General features: G+C 32.4%; 1 protein-coding gene across 1 annotated transcript in view; it reads right to left on the bottom strand.

Moving 5' to 3' along the window:
- MDGA2 (MAM domain containing glycosylphosphatidylinositol anchor 2) overlaps positions 1–22,310 on the bottom strand; it is an 816,139-nt gene that overhangs the window by 238,181 nt on the left and 555,648 nt on the right. The window contains exon 11 of the mRNA XM_051978002.1: positions 9,002–9,179. Coding sequence (XP_051833962.1) covers positions 9,002–9,179 — 178 coding nt within the window. The remainder of the gene's footprint in view (positions 1–9,001; positions 9,180–22,310) is intronic.

Below are 22,310 nucleotides of genomic sequence, written 5' to 3'. Positions count from 1 at the left end.
TCATTTGTATAATACAGTTACTATTTTTTACCTTCATTGTGCCTTGAACTTTCTTTTTAGCGTCCCTATTCTTTTTTCTTTTTTTTTACTCTTTTTTATTTTTTTTATTATAACTTTATATTGACTGAACATAGGCCTGGTTAATTTTTTACAACATTATACCTTGCACTCACTTCTGTTCCCACTTTTCCCTTCCCTTCTTCCACCCCATCTCCTTAATAACATAACATTAAATATGTTATATTAAATCCTAGATACAATATATGTGTGCAGAACTGACCAGTTTCCTTATTGCACAGGAAGAATTGGATTTAGAAGGTAAAAATAATCTGGGAAGAAAAACAAAAATGCAAACAATTCACACTTATTTCCCAGTGTATTTCTCTGGGTGTAGCTGCTTTTGTCCATCATTGGTCAAATGGCATGGAATTAGATCTTCTCTTTGTTGAAGATATCCACTTCCATCAGAATACATCCTCATACAGTATTGTAATTGAAGTATATAGTGATCTCCTGGTTCTGCTCATTTCACTCAGCATCAGTGCATGTAAGCCTCTCTAAGCCTCTCTGTATTCATCCTGCTGGTCATTTCTTACAGAACAATAATATTCCATAACATTCATATATCACAATTTACCTAAGCATTCTCCAATTGATGGGCATCCATTCCTTTTCCAGTTTCTAGCCACTACAAAAAGGGCTGCCGCAAACATTTTGGCATATACAGGTCCCTTTCCCTTCCTTAGCATTTCTTTGGGGTATAAGCCCAGTAGTAGCACTGCTGGACCAAAGGGTATGCACAGTTTGATAATTTTTTGGGCATAATTTCAGATTGCTCTCCAGAATGATTGGATTCGTTCACAACTCCACCAACAATGCATCAATGTCACAGTTTTCCCACATCCCCTCCAACATTTATTTTTTATTTTTTTCCTGTCATCTTAGCCAATGTGACAGGTGTGTAGTGGTATCTCAGAGTTGTCTTAATTTGCATTTCTCTGATCTACAGTTATTTGGAACACTTTCATATGAGTGGAAATAGTTTCTGAAAATTGTCTGTTCATATTCTATGACCAAAATTTATCAATTGAAGAATGGCTGGATTTCTTATAAATTAGAGTCAATACTCCATATATTTTGTAAATGAGGCCTTTATCAGAATCTTTAACTGCAAAAATATTTTCCCAGTTTGTTGCATCCTTTCTAATTTTGTTTGCATTAGTTTTGTTTCTACAAAGGTTTTTAATTTGATGTAATCAAAATTTTCTATTTTGTGATCAATAATTTCTAGTTCTTCTTTATTCACAAACTCCTTCCTTCTCCACAAGTCTGAGAGGTGAACTATCCTATGTTCCTCTAATTTATTTATAATCTCGTTCTTTATGCCTAGATCATGGACCCATTTTGATCTTATCTTGGTATATGGTGTTATGTGTGGGTCCATGCCTAATTTGTGCCATACTAATTTCCTGTTTTCCCAGCAGTTTTTGTCAAATAGTGAATTCTTATCCCAAAAGTTAGGATCTTGGGGTTTGTCAAACACCAGATTGCTATAATTGACTATTTTGTCTTGTGAACCTAACTATTCTATCAATCAACTAATCTATTTTTTAGCCAATACCAATTGGTTTTGGTGACTGCTGCTGTATAATATAATTTTAGATCAAGTACAGCTAGGCCACCTTCATTTGATTTTTTTTTCATTAATTCCCTTGAAATTCTCGACCTTTTGCTTTTCCATATGAATTTTGTTGTTATTTTTTACAGATCATTAAAATATTTTCTTGGGAGTCTGATTGGTATAGCACTAAATAAATAGATTACTTCAGGGAGTGTTGTCATCTTTATTATATTCGCTCACCCTATCCAAGAGCACTTAATATTTTTCCAGTTATTTATATCTGACTTACTTTGTGTGGAAAGTGTTTGGTAATTTTGCTCATATAATTCCTGACTTTCCTTTGGTAGATAGATTCCCAAATATTTTATGCTATTGACAGTTATTTTGAGTGGAATTCCTTTTTGTATCGCATGCTGTTGCATTTTGTTGGTGATGTATAAAAATGCTGAGGATTTATGTGGATTTATTTTGTATCCTGCAACTTTGCTAAAGTTGGATATTATTTCTAATAGCTTTTTACTAGAATCTCTGGAGTTCTCTAAGTATATAATCATGTCATCTGCAAAGTGTGATAATTTGGTTTCCTCATTACCTACTCGAATTCCTTTAATCTCTTTCTCAACTCTTATTGCCGAGGCTAGCATTTCTAATACAATATTGAATAATGATGGTGATAGTGGGCAACCTTGTTTCACTCCTGATCTTACTGGGAAAGGTTCCAGTTTATCCTTATTGCATATGATGCTTACTGATGGTTTTAAATAGTTGCTCCTGACTAGTTTAAGGAAAAGTCCATTTATTCCTATACTCTCAAGTGTTTTTTTTAGGAATGGATTTTGGATTTTATCAAATGCTTTTTCTGCCTCTATTGAGATGATCATATGGTTTTTGTTAATTTGGTTATTGATATAGTCAATTATGCTAATAGTTTTCCTAATACTGAACCAGCCCTGCATTCCTGGTATAAATCCTACTTGGTCAGTGTATTATCCTGAGGATGATTTTCTGAAATCTTTTTGCTAACATTTTATTTAAGATTTTAGCATCAATATTCATTAGGGAGATATAATTTTCTTTCTGTTTTCAACTTACTTGGTTTAGGTATCAATACCATGTCTGTGTCATAAAAGGAATTTGGTAGGACTCCTTCAATGCCTATTTTTTCAAATAGTTTCTATAGTATTGGAGTTAATTGTTCTTTAAATGTTAGGTAGAATTCACATTTAAATCCATCTGGTCCTGGGGATTTTTTCTTAGGGAGTTGATTAATAGCTTGTTCTATTTCTTTTTCTAAAATGGGACTGTTTAGTCTATTCACTTCTTCCTTTGCTAATCTGGGCAAACTATATTTCTGAATTTTCCATTTCATTTAAATTATCGAATTTATTGCCATAAAGTTGGGCAAAGTAACTCCTAATTATTGTTCTCATTTCCTCTTCATGAATGGCGAGTTCTCCCTTTTCATTTTTAAGACTAACAATTTGATTTTCCTCTTTTCTTTTTTTAATCACATTTACTAAGGGTTTCTCTATTTTGTTGGTTTTTTCATAGAACCAACTCTTAGTTTTATTAATTAATTCAATAGTTTTTTTTTTTTTACTTTCAGTTTTATTGATCTCTCCTTTTATTTTTAGAATTTCAAGTTTAGTGTTTGACTGGGGGTTTTTAATTTGTTCCTTTTCTAGCATTTTTTGTTGCAAGCCCAATTCATTGATCTTCTCTTTCTCTATTTTATGCAGTAGGCCTCTAGAGATATGAAATTTCCCCTTATTACCACTTTGGCGGCATCCCAGGCATTTTGGTATGACGTCTTATTATTGTCATTTTCTTGGGTGAAGTTATGTCTATGTCATATGTCTATGATTTGCTGTTTCACCCAATCATTCTTTAGTGTGAGATTATTTAGTTTCCAATTATTTTTTGGTCTACTTTCTCCTAGCTTTTTGTTGAATGTAATTTTCATTGCATCCTGGTCTGAAAAGGATGTATTTACTATTTCTGCCTTACTGCATTTGAGTTTGAGGTTTTTATGTCCTAATATATGATCAATTTTTGTATAGGTTTTGTGAACTACTGAGAAGAAAGTGTACTCCTTTCTGTCTCCATTTAGTTTTCTCCAGAGATCTATCACATCTAATTTTTCTAGTATTCTATTTACCTCTTTGACTTCTTATTTATTTTGTGGTTTGACTTATCTAATTCTGAGAGTACAAGGTTGAGATCTCCCACTATTATAGTTTTGCTGACTATTTCTTGTTACAGCTCTCTTAATATCTCTTTTAAGAATTTAGATGCTATACCACTTGGTGCATATATGTTTAATATTGATATTGCTTCACTATCTATGCTACCCCTTAGCAAGATATAGTGTCCTTCCTTATTTCCTTTAATTAGATATTTTTTGCTTTTGCTTGATCTGAGATGAGGATGGCTACCCCTGCTTTTTTGACTTCACCTGAAGCATAGTAGATTCTGCTCCAACCTTTTACCTTTACTCTGTATGTAACTCCCTGCTTCAGGTGTGTTTCCTGTAAACAACATATTGTAGGATTCTGGCTTTTAATCCATTCTGCTAACTGCTTCCTTTTTTATGGGGGAGTTTACCCAATTAACATTTATAGTTGAAGTTCCCAATTCTGTATTACTTGCCTTCTTGTTAACCTCTGTTCATGCTTTTCTCCCTTCCTTCTCCCTTACCCCCTCCCCAGTATTAAACTTGTGAGCACCACTTGCTTCTCACAGCCTTCCCTTTTTAGTATCCCTCCCCTCCACCTTAAAGTTCCTCTCCCTATCTTACCCCTTTCCCTCACAATTTCTATATTCCTTTCCTCTTAGCTTACTCCTTCCTTTTTCACTTTTCCCCTCCTCTGAGATAGGAGAAGTTTCACCATAAATCGAATATGTCTAAGATTTTTCTCTTTAAGCCAATTCTGATGGCAGTAAGATACACACTATGTTCATCCCCCTCCATTCTTTCTCTCAGATATAATAGTTTTCCTTTGCCTCTTTGTGAAATGTAGTACCCCCACTTTACCCTTTCCTGGGTACAATTTCCTTTCCACCTCTAGTTTCTAGAACATGGTATAGATGTATTATTTATATATCTTTATAGCAGAAATATAGTTCCCAAGATTTCCTTTTACCTTTTTAGGTTTCTCTTGAGTTCTATATTTGTAGATCAAACTTTTTGTTTAGTTCTGATTTTTTCATCAGAAATAGATGAAATTCACTTATTTCATTGAATGTTCATCTTCTTCCCTGGAAAAAGATTATCATTTTGGCTGGGTAAGTTATTTTTGGTTGCATACCAAGTTCCTTAGCCTTTTGGTTTATCAGATTCCAGGCCCTTTGATCCTTTAATGTGGACACTGCTAGATCCTGGGTAATCCTTATTGTGGCTCCTCTATATTTGAATCATTTTTTTCTAGCAGCTAACAGTATTTTTTCCTTTGTCTGATAGTTCTAGAACTTGGCCACTATATTTCTTGATAGGTGATCAATGAATTCTTTCAATTTCTATATTATCCTCTGTTTCAATAACTTCTGGACAGTTTTCTTTGATAATTTACTGGAAAATAGTGTCCAAGCTCTTTTTTTCATCTTATTTTTCAGGGAGTCCAATAATTGTCAGATTGTCTCTTCTAGATCTATTTTCCAGGTCTGTTGTTTTTTCAAGAAGGTATTTGACCTTTTTTCCATTGTTTCATTTTTTTGGTTTTGCTTGACTGATTCTTTTTGTCTTCTTGAGTCATTCAGTTCCATTTGTTTGATTCTTATTTTCAATAAATTATTTTCTTCACTCACTTTTTTATATCTTTTTCTAATTGTCCAATTGAGTTTTTAAGTGAGTTGTTTTGTTCTATGGAAATTTTTTTCCATTTTGCCAATTTTACTTTTTAGAGAGATATTTTCTTTTTCCAACTTACTAATCCTATTTTTCAAGGATTTGATTTCTTTATTGACTCTATCTTTAAATGAGTGGGATGACTTTCCCATACTCTCTTGTCTTTCCTTTTCCCATTTTTCTTCTAGCTCTCTTGTGAAAGCCTTTTTAATTTCTTCTATGAGAGTCTTGTATGTTAGATCATATCCTCCTTTGGGGATTTATCTGGAGACAGTCTGTTTTTAGTCTCCTCAGAGTTTAAAGTCTGCATTCTATCCATATAGAAGCTATCAATAGTTAGAGTCCGTTTAAATTTTTTGCTCATTTTGTCAGAGAAGAATCAAAGAAGACAAACTAGCCCCCAAAAAAACTTCCTTTTTTGGGAGGGAGGCTAGATGGTATTACTGAGCTTCCTCTACATACTGCAAGGGGGGTTGGGAGGAGGGAGGCAGCAGTGACGCACTAGCAGGACAGCAATGGCTGCACTGTGTCTGTGCTCTGAGACTCTGACAGGGTGCTGAAACACTGTGGGTGGGTGTGGTCAGGTCCCAAGAGACCCTAACTTTTCAGGATTATAGTCTTTACCCCCTGTGTTTTTAGCTTCTCTCCTTGTCTACTGGCTTGCTGTCAGGGCAAAGTAGCCCATACTGTAGTAAAACTCTCCCTGCAAAAAGGCTGAGATCACACCCACCCCCTCCAGTCTGTTCAGTGTGAGCTGCCTGTTGTTGTTTTTTTTTTTCAGTTAAGCACTTATTTCAAGGCTTGTCATGAAATAAATTCTGAGAGCAAAGACAGAGATTAAGTAGATGTGTGTGTCCTCTCTGTCATCTTGGCCTGAAGTCCCTGAGCTACTTCTTGATGTCAACCTTAAACATATGCTACATATATCCCATGTAAAAAAATAAACAATTTGTCCATATTGATCTTTGATATTGGTTCTATATGTTAAATTTTCTATTAAGTTTGGGTTTGGTTGAAAATCTGCAAATTTATTGAATATCCATTTTTTCTCATTCAGTGTTACAGATAATTTTGCTCCATATGATATTTTTGGCCACAAGCCTAATTCTTTTGATTGTCTATAGATATGATTTCAGGGCCTGTGGTCTTTTATTTTGACTGCTGATAAATGCTGTACAATTCTAATTGTAGCTCCAACATATTTGAATTATTTTTTCCTTGTTTCTTAAAAAATTTTTCTTTTCAATTTGGGGGTTTCAAAATTTGGTATTGTGTTCCTATATGTTTTCCATAAAGGATTTCATTAAGGTGATAGTCAAGGAATTTTTCTATTTCTACTTTCCCCTCCTCTTCTATCAACTCCAAATTCTTATATTATTTCTTGTACTATTGTGTCAAAGTTCTTTTTTTTTTTGTTCATAATTTTCAGGTAGTCCAATTATTCAGAGAAGAATCAAAGAGGACAGACTAGCCCCCCCAAAAAATATTTTCTCTCCTTTATCTGTCTTCCAGTTTTATCATTTTTCTTATAAGATGTTTCACATTCTATTCTATTTTTTCATTCTCTATAATGTTTTGTTATTTCTTGGTCTCTCATAGCTTCATTGACTTCCTTTTTTAATTTTTAAATTTTCAATTCTAATTTTCTTAGGGTAATTTTCATCTTTGAGATTTTATTTCCTCTTATAGTTGATTAACTTTTATTTCATAATCTTGTTTTTCTTGGATGGTTTTTATGTTTTTATTTTTTTTTCAGTTTTTCCTCTTCTCTTGTTTGATTTTTAAATCCTTTTTTTTTGAGTTTATAAATTCTCTCTAGGCAAGGAGTCATTTCACATTACTCTTTAAGGTAGAAGCTATTTTTACTTTAGTGAAGTAATTTATCTCTTCAGAAGATCTTCTCTGGTCCTCCCTGTTCACATAATATGTTTCTGTGGTAAAGGGGATAGTGTCTCTGGCTTTACTTCAGCTCTTTCCTCTGATCAAGATCCAAAACAGAGAGTTCTTCCCTCCAGCAAGCACCTGAAGCCATCAGCATCCATAGGTTGTGCTAGTTCTGTCTTGCCCAGGGTCCCCTGTTCTACATCTGGGTCTGATGTTCTTAATTAGCAGAATTTTCTCAGTCTTCCTGGACTCAGACCTAACTCCACAAAAGCCCAGGAGATAAAAGTCTCTGTGGTTCCTGCTGAGTTTCCAGCCACATCCAGCTAATTCCAGGGCTCACTTAGTGTTTTTGCTGAGCTATCCTGGAGGTATTTCCACTTTCACGTGGGTTAATTTCTGCCCTGGGTATTTCTTCAGATTTTCAGTCTTTCTTCACATCTTCTCAGGTTATATCAAGAGGACCCCTGTTCTGCCCAAGACTTCTTGATTTTTCACCTGTTTATGTTTGCCCTGAGGCACAAATTTGAAATTGGGAGAGATAGAAATTTACTAACCTATTCCATCATCTTCCCAGAGTCTTCGCCAATCCCTTAAAATTATGTTAATAAATCTTTTATTATTTCTATTATGAAACTGTTGAGGAAAAAATTATAATCCTCAAAAGTTTATTAAAATTTGAGTTATTTTTATTGTGCCTAAAACATTTGTCTTCAACCATTTCAATAGATCACTCTGACGGTACATAAAAACAATTTCATGGATTCAAATTAGAATTACTTAAGACAACTGCATAGTACAGTGGATAGAATGTTAAACTTAAAGTCAGGATTTTAAATCAATAGAAATCATGGTTCAGGTTTTTACTAGCTATGTAACCCTGAGCAAACCCTTTAACCTTTTTTTTTTTTTGCCTCCGTTTCCTCATTAGTAAAATGGTATTGATAATGACATTTACTTCTTAGGGTTGTTGTCAGAATAAAATGAAACATTTGTAAAGAGCTCTGTAAACTTTAAAGTGCTGCACATCTAAGAGAAAGATAGCAATTTTATTTGTTTTCTTAGGAATTAGTTGGAAAGATACACTTTTATACTGACTTCATAATGGTCTGTATGAGACTTTTATTTTTACATTTTGAATTTTGGCTTAACTTCCTATTTCTCAGAAATCATTTTCCATAGCTCTTGTCTCCACTATTTTTGTAAATACCTTATTCAAGAGCAATTAAGGAAGAGTTCATTTTAAATATTGATAAATCCTCCATTCTGGGTCACTTTTCCTCCTTGTCTGTGTCTGTCAGCAAAATCTCTAAAAATATGAAAACTTTACCCTTAACAAGGGAAATTTTATGACTTAGCTTTGGGAGCAGTGTTCAAAAACTGTCAGAGTACATTCCAGGTTATATACTGATGGAATCCATTGAACTCAACTGTTACCAGAAATCTTGACTCTAGATTGAAACAGAACTATTAGAGCTAATGGTCTAGGTGACAATGACCACTGTTAAAAAGGTTGCCTGAATACACTCGAAATAAAATTCCTTTTTTTGTATCCATCAATTGTTCAACTTATTTTTGTACCTATTCACATAGCCTATTTTATCAGACTAAAACAATATGCAATGCACAAAAAAATGATTTAAACAACTACTTACCACTATATTTGATGATACGAATGGTTGAATCTCCCTCACCAAACTTGGTAAGAGGAGTCAGACGAACTTCATAGGACTCTGGCTTTATCAATTCAGTCAGATTATAGGTAATGAGTTCTCCTTTTTGTATGTTCCCACTTATTTTAATCTCCTGCTCCCACCAGCGTTGCTGTCCAGCCTGAAATCAAAAGGAATGATGTAATGCCATAAGTTCCTTCTATCATAGTGTTTTCTTAACACTTCTACTAAAGTAGAAGAAAAAGGAAATAACTAAGCAATTTTTTTTTACCATAATAGGCAACTTGTTACATGTATAAGTCATATAAAAGCTAATTTACTTTTAAAAGTAAATTGCAAGACATCTTGCAGATATTTTGATGGTTAATTAAATGATGGTAGAAATTTTAAAAACCTTCAAAACTGATTCTTTTTATAAAAGGAAATAATTTTTCTTTTTAAAAAATATTATCTGAGGCTATATTTACTGTTTTATTTTCCCCAGTTAGATGTAAAAACGATTTTAACATTAGTTTTTAAAATTTTGAGTTCCAAATTCTCTTCCTTCCTTCCTCCCCACAGCCCTCCATAAGAAAGCAAGCAATTTAATAAAGGTTATACATGTGTAGACATGCTATTAATATTTTCCAACAAAATACTCACAGCAATGAAGATGTACAATGAATATGTACAATGAATGTACAAGACATTGCCTTATATTCTTTTAACTTTTCAACCTGAATAGCCTATAGTGATTGGGAGCCCGATATATCAGTCATACTTAGAAAGACAGTAGTGCTAAGTGGGGTAAAAAAATCAAAAGCTTATAATTCACATACTTTGCTCTTTGTTTTTATCATGAAAATAAATTAGATAGAAATAATTTTTCTAGCTTTCAGAATCACCGTTCAGGATTTTTTTAATCTTTTGTTACTTTTTCCCCATTGATGGTCATTTAAACCAGTTTTTATAACAGAAAATTTAACTGTGATTTAGAATTGGGGAGATACAAGAAGAGAGAATGGTATGTTGCAAATTTTTCCTGATTCTTTCATCCTCTTGGGAAAGCTTACATCTTTACAAATTATATTAAAAACATTTGGCTGGGGGGGGGGGGGCTAATGGTGAAAGTACAATAATAAAAAGAATGAAACAAGTTGAAAATGAAGTAAAATCAGTGAAACAAACATTATATGTTAAATTCTCTATGCACAAATAATTTGCATTATTTAAACAATCCCTCCCCAGTCTCCAAGAATATAATCACCACAATAATCATATGTTACCACCTATTTCTCAGACCATAAGGCTTTCTAAACTTTAGGATTTTAGGTCCCATACCCAATGGGAACTATGTCAATCAGAAGTTCTTATCAAGTAAATTAGAGATCCCTCCCTCAGAAATTATAGCGACTGTGCTTCTGTCAACTCAGAGACCAAGAATCATGTGCCTTATTCATATACAAGGTATTGTGGAGGCAAGAATAGAAGAATGTCATATAACTCCCTATAGTTAAGGCATCTCTAAAACTGAACAACCTCTTTTTAGAAACTATCTTCAATTTCATCCAAAATAAGAAGACATGTACTTTGAATTGCTCTCAATCTTTAAACCACTTCTACCTTATCCTTACTAGTATGCAAGCACTTTTGTTATGGACAAGACAATGAAAACATTTCAAAGTGAGGTTAAAATGAAAAACAGATTCATAATCCTACACTTTCTTCTATGTCATATAAGTTTAACAAATTTAGTTAAGTGAAGTCATAATCTTATACACACCCCAAGGAAAAAAACCTATATAAACAGACGCTCTATAAGTAAATCAAATTATAGACTAAACAGACAGTTCTCAATAGATTTAGGAGAAAATTATAAGAGAAATTCTTGTTTACACAGTCAAACAGGGGAGGTAACAACTAAATTACTTTAGGGAACTCAAATTCTCCTTTTATCAAAAAAGGTCAAGAGCTTTTCTCCTAAGAGTCAGATTTTGGTCAGATATGGTTAATATTAACAAAAGACAGATTTTTAGCTAGCCAGAAGCTGCAGAAGGAATGTCTCTGAGCTCTAAATAATGAAATGTAATAAAAGGAAATAAGAAGCTGGTTTTTATATTACAGAGGTCTACCATGCCTCTCTTTTACCATAAGGCACAAATATGTCATCACTAGTATTTGGGCACACACAACTTTAGGTAAACATAAACACCAGGAAATGTTAAAGCAAGAATAATATACAATAATCATACTCAATACTAATTTCCATAAAATCTATTTTATCTAGTTTGTTACTTGTACACAAGTACCATTTAATCAGTTTGTTTCTTCAAGGATTTTAATTGTCCCTGGAAATATTTTTCCTTATAAATTTTAGAATAGGTGTTATTCCCAGGGCAGTTCTGGAGAGACATTCTTCCTAGTACATTCATTTCCCTTCTTAGTTCCAAATTACTTCCCATAGTCCTTAGATATTCCTTAGATAGATAGCAGGTTTTTACCTTCTAGTGAATGCAATTTAGTAAATTCTCTTAAATTTGATTTTTCAATTAATCTTATTAACAAAAATATAAATATATTAACACAAAAACCCATAATTCACACTGAAAATTCAGAAATTGTAGTTTTTGCATAATAATTTTTTCTATTATCTAATATACATAATGCAACTTAAGGAAGAATCTTTAAAAGTATCCATGAGGACATAACTTCCAAAATAAGTCTTTCTATCACTTAATATTTTAAAATAAAAACTTCAAAATAAGACAAAAATAAGCACAATTTAATTTTCCCATTATTAATACAATTTTTATGTAAAATCCTCAATATAATTTTGAGAAGTTATGACTAAAATATAATCAAAGTTTGTAAATCCCTCCTGCAAAAAGAAGAAAAGGATTTAAAAAAATTCATCTATGTATATATTATATCTAACCTGAAAGAGGTTGAGTACTTTTTTCCTATCTTTTCAGTCTTCTTAAGAACTTTTAGGATCAAAAAGAAAAATATTTTTAAAAACATAGAGGAAAACATTTGTACTTTTTTTTTTTATCATTGCTCTTAATAGATACATTGAAAAGTCAATCATATAAGCACATCTTTGCATACATATTCATATATATGTGTATATCTGTGCATGTATACAGATATATATGCACACATTGCATGTGTATATATATTTATGTGTGTGTGTGTATATATACATTCTCAGTTCTCAGTGAAAAGAAATTTTATCTAATCTAAAAGCAATAGCTTTTATCAAAATGAAATTTATTATTGAATTAAAATGTAAAACTTTTATATAAAATTTGAAGCTTAATGCTTTTATATCTTTATTACAACATATCTTTGTCCTAACCTCTTTTTTGAGGAAACATACACAGATACAGAGACAGAGAGACAGAGAGAGAGAGAGACAGAGAAAGAAATAAATGGACAGATTAGATTAGAAAGTTAAAATGAATATTGACCACAAACTCAGACTAGTAAAATTCAAAACATCAGTCTTTCATGTTTTCATCCTATTACAATAACTGCCCTTAATACTAATTAACCCATTCTGTGTCATTTAATTAGTTTGTTTCAGCTTAACTTTTAATTGTCCCTTATGGCTGACCAATTATTGGAAATATTTCTCCTCAAAAATTATAGAATTGAACATGTTCTCTAGTGAGGTATTCTTCCTCAAAGATGTTTGACTAGTGCAACAACAAGATTTATTGTATGTAAAATTATTTTTACAATTCATCTGCCCTGATAATAGAAATTTGCTATGATAGGAAGGAGTAAGTGACAATATCAAGATTGTTCCTTCAAGAGCACAGACCAGACTGACATAAGTATAGGACAATAAACATGACTCACTGTACAGGGCTGAAACTCTGGAAAGATGTACTTGAATCAGACAGCAAAGCACTTAAGGCTAATTACCTATTCTCTGGTGTTCTCTTCTTTAAAATATAATGGTTCTCTGGGGGAGAGCAGGTTTCTTGGGGAGGTTTTCTGGAGGCAGCCTTATTTTCAGTTGAAAGTAATAATCACTTCAAATGCAGCCAGCTGATAAAATCAAACGTTTATTTTCTCCTTCCAAAATAGCCCGATTAGTTTTTCTTAGAGGCCTATCTTTCTGCTTGGTTCCAAGAGCTCTTGCCCCTAATCTTTTGCCTCTGCCAGCTTCGGCTTTTCTTCTTCCAAAAGTATCCAGCCAGCACCAAGGTGAAAATTGGAATGAATTTGTCTTGCCTCTGAAAGAGGGCTTCTCTCTGAACTGGCCCTGACTGGCTCATGAAGCTCTATTTATGCTGGGTGTAAAAGGTTGACTCCTCCTCCAAGTGAGGGATTAAGGGAAGTGTGAATTCACGAAGTTACAAAGTTAACTTTGTGAATCTCCCATAGAACTCCAATGAGTACTTAAATACATTAGTGAGTGAGAGAATTTGCTAAGTACCATGCTAAATTAGATAATTATTGTCTCTATCAATTTAAGGATTCCAACACTATTTGATGTGAGATAATGGTTCTATATACATATATTTAGAGAAGATGGTGATTCAATTGCTCTCCTCACCATTGGAGCTTGCTAAAAAGGTAAGAATTGGAGGTCTGAAGGAGAGAGGTCAAAATCACCCTGCCAAGGATGAGGAGTAGAGAGACTTGAGGCTCTGGACTCCAGAGTTCAGGATTCATCTTTGGCAAGCCTTGTGGCAGCTTGCCTGTCTCCTTCACTTTTCCCTCTAAAAGCCAAGAACTTTGATTGATCCTGACTCTGACTGATCCTGAGATCCTCCAGAGAGCTAGCCCTGACATTTTAGAATACACGAGAGCTGTTGGAATACACGGGAGCCACCTGACAATGGCTGCTGGAGATCCAACCCGGAATGGATCTTCTGTTGTGAGAGGATGATACAAGAAAACTGTCAGTTGCTGTTCTCTGACTCTCTGACTGAGAGGCTGTTGCATTGTCTGACCTCTCTTCTCTTCCCTCTGCCTCCAATTTATCTCATTCCCAGTCCACAACACCTGTGTCAGCAAAGGCTGCCTTGAAACTCCTTCAGTTATTATGATCCATAGCTGTGGAGGTTCTTAGAGAATTGACCTGTCCTTTTACAACTTACTTCTGTTAGATTCCAAGTAAGATTTAAAATTCACTTTTTTGGAACAGCCAATCATACAACAAAAGTCCCCATTATTCAGAAGGTATCATAGCCAGGCTCAAGATTAAGCAAGTGGGAAAATTTCTTGTTCAGAAAAAAAAAAAGAAAATCATATAATGAGGAAATGAGTCAAGAGGATCCTACCATTACATTTGTAATGTCTTTCTCTCAAACTTCCCAGACACATCATCCACCTGTAGCAATTTTCAGATTGTACTTTCTTTGAGTAGTACATGACATTTCCCTTGAATGGTGGATTATTTATGTAATGATAATTCTAATGATCATACTTGAAATCAGAACTCAGAATAATATCAAAACACAATCCTAAGAGATTTTTACCTCAAATACTAAGTTTAACTAAACACAGGTGAGGGCTAGGTACACTTTTATTATTTTTTTCTTATGTTGAAGGAATTAAAATGAACAAAAATGTTATTCATTCTTTCTAATTTATATTCATCCTAGAGTAGAAATCAATCATTAGAAATTAAGAAAAATGCCCGTCAAGTAATATCAACTTGGATTAATATATTTCTGAATTATCTCATGGAAAATTATTTCAAAATTAAACAATTTATACTAATCATAATCAAAAATCAGTGCACAGTAATTTTGAAGCAATTACACTTCAAATTCTTATCCATATAGGTTTTTAGGCATGTCACCTTACTGACAAACTCAAATACAATATTATTTATGGTATGCTGTAGCTATAGAGGATCAAATATCATAACTATCCCAATAGGATAATACATTTCATTTTACATTATAATTTATTTTAGGAGAAACTTAACCAAATCAAATCTGGATTTAAATTATAAATGGTATCATTAAAAATCTCAATTTTTTTTCACATGTCCTTGGCTGCCAACATCTTAAACTGTAGGGCTCACTATTTTCAATAACTCAGTTACAAATGTTTATGATCAGCAGTTCACTTTTTTAATCTCTCTTCTTTGTGGCTCCTATGGCTTTCTTAAAGTCATAATATTCCCCACATAGACATTGAAATATGCCCTTCTAAAATTCTTAAATTTTAGCATGCTATACTCAAATAATTCTATGTTCCAAATTTATTACTGCAGATTGCTTTGGATAAATGTAACTTTATAGGAACCTGTCAAAAGAGACAGTTGTCCAACTAGTGCCAATAAATTTAAATGAATAAAAATTTTATCCTATTTTTCTTATCTCAATGAGGTCCAACTCCATCTTAAACTGCAATTTCCAAAAGTCCAAATTCTTTACTTTAAAAACCACTGTAAACACTGTCAGTGAAAATAGACCATAACTTTCTATCCACTCTCTTTTTTATCTTTTTTTTTTTTGCTTAAATATGTTTCTTTTTTCAGTGAATGGACTTTTTTTTACCCTTTACTTACTGATCCTATCCTTTACTTACTCTTTTCTTTTTCTTTCCATTTTAAACTTATTTCCCAGTTATATCAATTTTAGCAGTCTGACAAATCTTCTTATATTGTGCTAATTAATTGTAAAACTTTAACATTTTGAGTTACATAGTGTATTTCAGTTTTTTTTTAGTTGTCTTTCTTCTGATTTAATTTCAATTAAATCCTATTAAACAGTTTACAGAAAAAAAGACAGTTATAAGATATAATATCCTCCCAAGATCAAATTTTCACTTGATAAAATCTTAGACTGCAGACTGCAAACCATTTCTCCCTTTACTGTAAGAAGCAAATTCTTAGCATGTGCTAGGTATTTATTTTAGTTTTTAGTTAAAAAAGAAATCTATTACTTTCTAAGGGAAATAGTGATTTAAAAGGGGGGAAAAAGGTCTTACAGCTTATTTGCATATTCCTTAAAATCCTGTGATAGTCCAAATATAAAAAACCTAATTTAGAAATTTATAGTAAAGATATTACATTTAATTTTCAAATTGAGTCTCTGACTAGCTATAAGGCTATAAATTCTTTCTATTTCTTTTCTGTTTTCAATTTTGCAATCTCAAAATGACAAGGATTAGGATGACCACAAAAAGTTTATTTTTCAAACTTTCTTGTTTAATCTAAAACTTTATCTTCCAACAAGTCTGATTGATGTAGAGTAAGTCTCTGTTTATTGAGGAGAGTATCAGTACGTCAGTATATTACAGAGAAGAGGGAAAGCTGATTTTTAGTATAAATATTTAGAAAGTTAACTCAGTAATTTGAATCATTTCAATTTCCTTTTCATTTTAGAATAAAAGAGTTTTACATTTCATTTCACTATGGAGACTTGAAGCAATGCCAGTAGATCTAAGGAGGGCATTCAGTGTCCTTTCTGCTAATGTTGTAGGCATACATCATTACAATAGGAACCTATACTATGATTCTTGAGTCCCTGATTCCTTCTTCTCCTCCCATGGAAGTGTGAAAGTGTGAAACTTGCAGTTGGTTGTTCCTTTGGCCCTTGCTAGAGGTAAAAGGTAGGCAAAGCTATAATTACTTGATTGTTGAAATTCTTACTCATTTTTTCTTTTTTCCTCCTGTTATAGACATTTTAGCTTCATATCCAGAAACTAATACTAAAAAGTAATCTCAGAAATCATCATCAGTTTTATCTGTCAGCACTACCAGTACTATTTTGATCATCAAAGGGATTCTCAATTCCTTGTGTTAGTCTTAAGGCTATTTTTAGTCTTCCCCATCATTTTCATTTGTGACTTGGTTAACTCATAAACTTGGTTCAGTTTATAAATCTTGCACTGCTTTTCTTTAAGGGGGAGTTTTGTGATGGGAGGAGATGATAGGACCTACCTTCTCATTTGCATAAGAAAGTAGGATTTTCTGATTATTAAGCCCTTGGATGAAGCTACAGAAATAGTTGTCAAAACCAAATTTTGGGCAACCCTGGGTTGTTGGGTCTCCTGTTTTTTTAATTTAGGGCAGAATTTTTGATTTTCAGGACATACTCAAATGTGCAAATAAGCCATTTGATAAAAAAGTAATGATTTTTCTACAGTCAATATGAATTCAGATGGGGGTGTTAAAACAAAAGTATCCATTCCATGGCCAACTACTCCTTGGAGTTAATCTTGTCCAAACATTTTCACAAAGATTTTAGCTAATTTGAATTCCTCAAAAGGAATCTTTTCCAAATTAGCCAGAAAATAACCCAAAGGGACATTTTTTGGAGGAAATGAACTGATTAAACATCATGCTTTAGAATAAAAATTTTTACCAAGTATATTGAAGCTAGAATTTGAAAAACTCAAAAGAAGACTAATTTTGGAATTAAAATTTTCTATAAAATCAAAAACTAATTTGCTGAAACCAATTCATTGAAACTGATGCACAGAACAAATTTAACTGAAATAAATTTACTAAAATAATTCACTAAAGCCCTTAAAAGAAATTTTAGATCAGTCTAGAGTTTTGTTGTTGGTAGTAGCAACACTGATAAATGAGACAGTAAATGACAGATAAATGAAACAGCAAAAAGAAAGGGTGAGATCCTAAATGATTTCTAACTTCACTCAACATGAACTGTCATCAGGGAACTTCTTGCTTACACATTTAACTAGGGGAGCTAATAATTAAATCACATTGAGACATTCAAACAATCTTCCTTTTATAATTTTAATTGTAGGATTCAGATTTTGGTCAGGCAAAAGTTTAAAAAAGGTTTTTAGTTAATCATAAGTTGCAGGAGGAATGCCCTTGTGCTCCAAATAATAAAATTAACAAAATTAAATAAAAATTCCTATACCAGATCCAAAGTAGCTGAGATTTCCTAGTGTGTGCTGTATTTTATATGTTGTTACTCCAATATAATAAATAATAGACTAAAATAAAGATTATAAATAGTGTCATATTTAAATTCACATTAACCCTTGCAGACTCATGATAAATTCAATGTTTTAAGCCTTGGATCAACAGTAAAGATAATAAGCCAGAAAATGAATAATGTTGTTTTTCTATGTCCTCTCCCTCTCCCTTACTCTTCCCCTCTCTTTTTCTCCCTCTCTCCCTCCCTCTTTCTCTCTCTCTGTCTCTGTCTGTGTGTGTGTGTATTTCTGTCTCTGTCTCTGTCTCTTTATCTGTCTCTCTCTCTGTCTCTATCTATGTCTCTGTCTCTCTTTTAAATTAAAGCTTTTTGTTTTCAAACCATATGCATAAACAACTTTCAACATTCACCCTTGCAAAACCTTGTGTTTCGAATTGTTTTCTCCCTCCTTTATCCCCACCTCCCTCCCCAGATGATGAGTAATTCAATATATGTCAAACATGTACAACTCTTCTATACATATTTCCAGAACTATCTTGCTGCACAAAAAAAAAAAAAAAAAAAAACAGATCAAAAAGGGAAAAAATGAGAAAGAAAAGAAAATCAAGCAAACAAAAACAAAAAAGTAAAAATGTTATGTTGTGATCCACACTGAATGCCCACAATCCTCTCTTTGGGTACAGATGGCTCTCTTCATCACAAGACCATTGGAATTGCTCTGAATCACCTCACTGTTGAAAAGAATCACTTCCATCAGAATTAATCATCATATAATCTTACTGGTGCTGTGTACAGTGTTCTCCTGATTCTACTCACTTCACTCAGCATCAGTTCATATAAGTCTCTTTAGGTCTTTCTGAAACCATCCTGCTGATAATTTCTTATACAACAATAATACTCCATAACATCCATATATCATAACTTATTCAACCACTCTCCAATTGATGGGCATCCAGTCAGTTTCCAGTTTCTTGACACAATAAAATGGGCTGCTACAAACATTTTTGCATATGTAGGTTCTTTTCCCTTTTTTATTATCTCTTTGGGATACAGACCCAGTAAAGACACTGCTAGATCAAAAGGTAGCCACAATTTGATAGCTTTTTGGGTATGGTAGAACTGACCAAATTGATACAAGAGACCCATTTAATTCTCATTACATATGGAGAATACCATGCTTCATTACATATAAGTAACATCATTACTGATCTGATACTGATGAGAAAATGCAGTTATTTTTGCCATAAAACTTTATAGTATGATTTGGCCATAAATTCCAACCCAAAAATCTAGAGACAACTTCCTTGAAGGTCTGGTATCCAATTTGAAGGTGAGAAAAATTCTTTTAAAGTATATTTTGGAGCCTCAAGGGAGGGTTTTCCATAGCCTCTCCCAACAAATAAGATATCTGGATTTTCTTTTAACAAATCAGAAAAGAACTGTGTTTGATAAGGGGTTTTGCTTTTGTTTTGGGTTTTTTTTTTTAGGTTCTGGGTTTGTCCCAGATGTTCTGTGTGGTTTGACGGCAACTGGCTCCTCCAGAGGAGTTTTTTTATTTTATGCTGACAAAATTCCTAGAAGTATTCCATGGCATCAGATAAATTAAAGGCACAGTTGAGAAATTAGGAGAAGGGAGAAAAAGGGAGAAACTGGTCATTCTCCCAATTTTTTTGTATAGACCTTTATTTTTTTAACCTCTAGAGGTAGCTTAACTTATGCATACCAGATTGATTCATTGGTATAAGAACACTGTCTATCATCCACTACCTACTCTACTTAGGGTTAATTTTTGTAAACTTCACCCAAGTTATAATTAGTATGGTGATAACTTCTGATAGATTCAAGTAAGAATGAAGAAGATAAATTTCAGAACCCAGCAAAAGAAATCTGTGTAAATGGGTTAGCTGGCAAAAGCATTCATCTTTTATCTATGGCTATATGAGTGATATAATCAATTAAGGAAAAATCAACTTTTAATTTAGCTGCGGTCAATTTGAGAAGATTGGAAATTTTTAACAAAGATCCATAAAGCTCAATTCTGTACTGTTCTCTCATCTCTGAGGTGGTTATTCTGACAAAAGGGAGGTGAGGTGGAAACATAAGTAGGAAAAATCTCCCTTTTCTTTCAATATTGAAAACATATTTGTTTTTTGAAAAAGGAAAATTAGCCCCAAGTAAATCACACAGTTTGAATGCTTAAATTTCTTTAATTAGGTTGGAATGCTCTGTGGGCATAATAATTTTTTTTCAGGTGATGAAAAGTTTTCTTTCTCTCATTCACAATATGGTGCCTTAAAGAAAAAGGGAAAAAGAAGATAATTGCACAGAAGAATTCAAGTTAGGAGGGCTCTCTCTCTCTGTGTGACTGTCTGTATTTGTCTCTCCTTCTAAATCTTTCTTTGTGTCTTTCTCCCTTACAGAATTTAATGCTTTGAAAATAAACTCAATCTGCGTCAGATTGTTTGCTGTCATATGGAGGGAACAGGAAAGGGAAGAAAGGAGAAAAATTTGGAATTTATAATTTTTCAGAAAAAGGAATGCTGAAAATTATCTTTACATACATTTGGAAATAAAATACTATTAAAGAAAAATGAAATGATGTAATAATGCTACCCATTTTTCCCCCAAAGGTAAAAAATGGGAAAAAAATGAACTGGGAAGGAAAATGTTGACTTCACAAGTAGTTTTTTTCTCTTTTAATTTTATTTTTTCAAATCAGTACATTTATTTTTTATCCATCATTGATACAATTAAACAATAATAAAAAAGAAAATCCTCATAAACATATACATAATCAAGTGAAATAAACCTCTTTATACTTCACGTCCAAATTTATGTCTCACTGCACTTTGAGTCCACCATTTCTCTATAAGGAAATATGAAGTGGACTTCAGGACAAGTTAAACTTATACTTGGATATTGTGATTTGGAGTTCTTAGAATATAACCTCAAAATGAAAAGCAAGCAACTTTGAGGGAACAGTTTTTGAGCCTGTGTAACTCCAGTAGGGGAAAAAAAAGAGTTTAGAACATGATGTTTTCGTAAAGAGCATTTGTTTAAATATGCTGTTATGCTGACAGATCATAACAAAATGGAAGCTTTTTTTAAAAGTCCTTGAGAGTGAAACACCTTATGGAATCCTGCTTTCAACAAGAGAAAAATATCTGCTATAGGAATAAATTGGAAATAAGGAAGCTTTTTGGCAATTTTTTGCCAAGAAATATGTGTCACTATATTAGAAAATTAGTTTAAATTTTCTCTTTGAACTGGCCCTTGAAAAAAGAAGATTATATATAATGTACACATTTAAATATGACCATGTTTGAAAATTTTCCTATTATATTGAAGCTATCTCTGAGATACCAGAATGGAGCATTAGTCACTTAGAATATACCTTGAAAAAGGTAGTGTTTGTAAAGATTGTGACTATGAATATAATTAAATTGTGGACAATTAGTTTTATGATATTTAAATGTTTTATTTGATGACTTGTCTGTAATTATACAGATTGTTGCTGCTTTTGGAGATGAAAATAATTCTGTTCAATTGTGAAAACAAAATGACTTCTATTTTAGGAGAAACCAAAATTTTAAATAATCCTATTGTAACCCCCCATTGAATGTTTGATAAATATTTTTTACTGAAGTTGATTTTATCTAAGTTGTTGATTTTTATTTAATCATAACAGAGTTTGCTCCTCAGGAATATTTAGTATAAAACTTCTATTATATAATCACAAGACTACCAATCATATTGACTATTTGGAGTTTGAAATTTTGAATGAACTAAAAAGTTAAAGTTTGAAAATATATTAAACTCAGATTTACATACAAGAGGGTATAAATTGTGAACTTAGTCTTCTATTTCAACATAAGAACAGACCTGTGAGAAGTAGATTATCTTTGCTACAGAAAGTAGGAACACATATTGAACTCAAAAGTTTCTTTATTAATGAAATAAAGAAAAAAAATAGAAAAATGTTGAATATATTTTGGCTTTTCTTATCGATTTTTAAAATTGGATATCATTAGTTCAAATATAGTTCTAAAACATAAAAAGAGAAAACTTTAAGGTATAAATCCATCAACAAGTTTTTAAGATCTTTTATTTTTTAGGTTTACATATATGCATATTCATTTTTTATATATTTCTATATGAGTCATATTAGGAGAAAAAAAACAGAAAACCATGAGAAAGAAAAAAACAGAAAATAAGATGAAAATACTATGTTTCAATCTGCATTCACTTTCTACCTTTCTTTCTCTGAATGTGGACAGCATCCAAAATTAATTGGTATTTAATTGGATCACTGAATTTCTGAGAAGATCCAAGTCTATCATAATTGATTATTATGTAATCTTATTGATCAACAGTTATTTCTCAAGTATTTATAATGCACCAATCATTATACTGATGCTGGGGATATA

The sequence above is a fragment of the Antechinus flavipes genome, chromosome 2, assembly GCF_016432865.1.
Source record: "Antechinus flavipes isolate AdamAnt ecotype Samford, QLD, Australia chromosome 2, AdamAnt_v2, whole genome shotgun sequence".
Taxonomy (NCBI): Eukaryota; Metazoa; Chordata; class Mammalia; order Dasyuromorphia; family Dasyuridae; genus Antechinus; species Antechinus flavipes.
The sequence above is the reverse complement of the archived record's forward strand: the minus strand, read 5'-3'. Positions and strand labels throughout refer to the sequence as shown.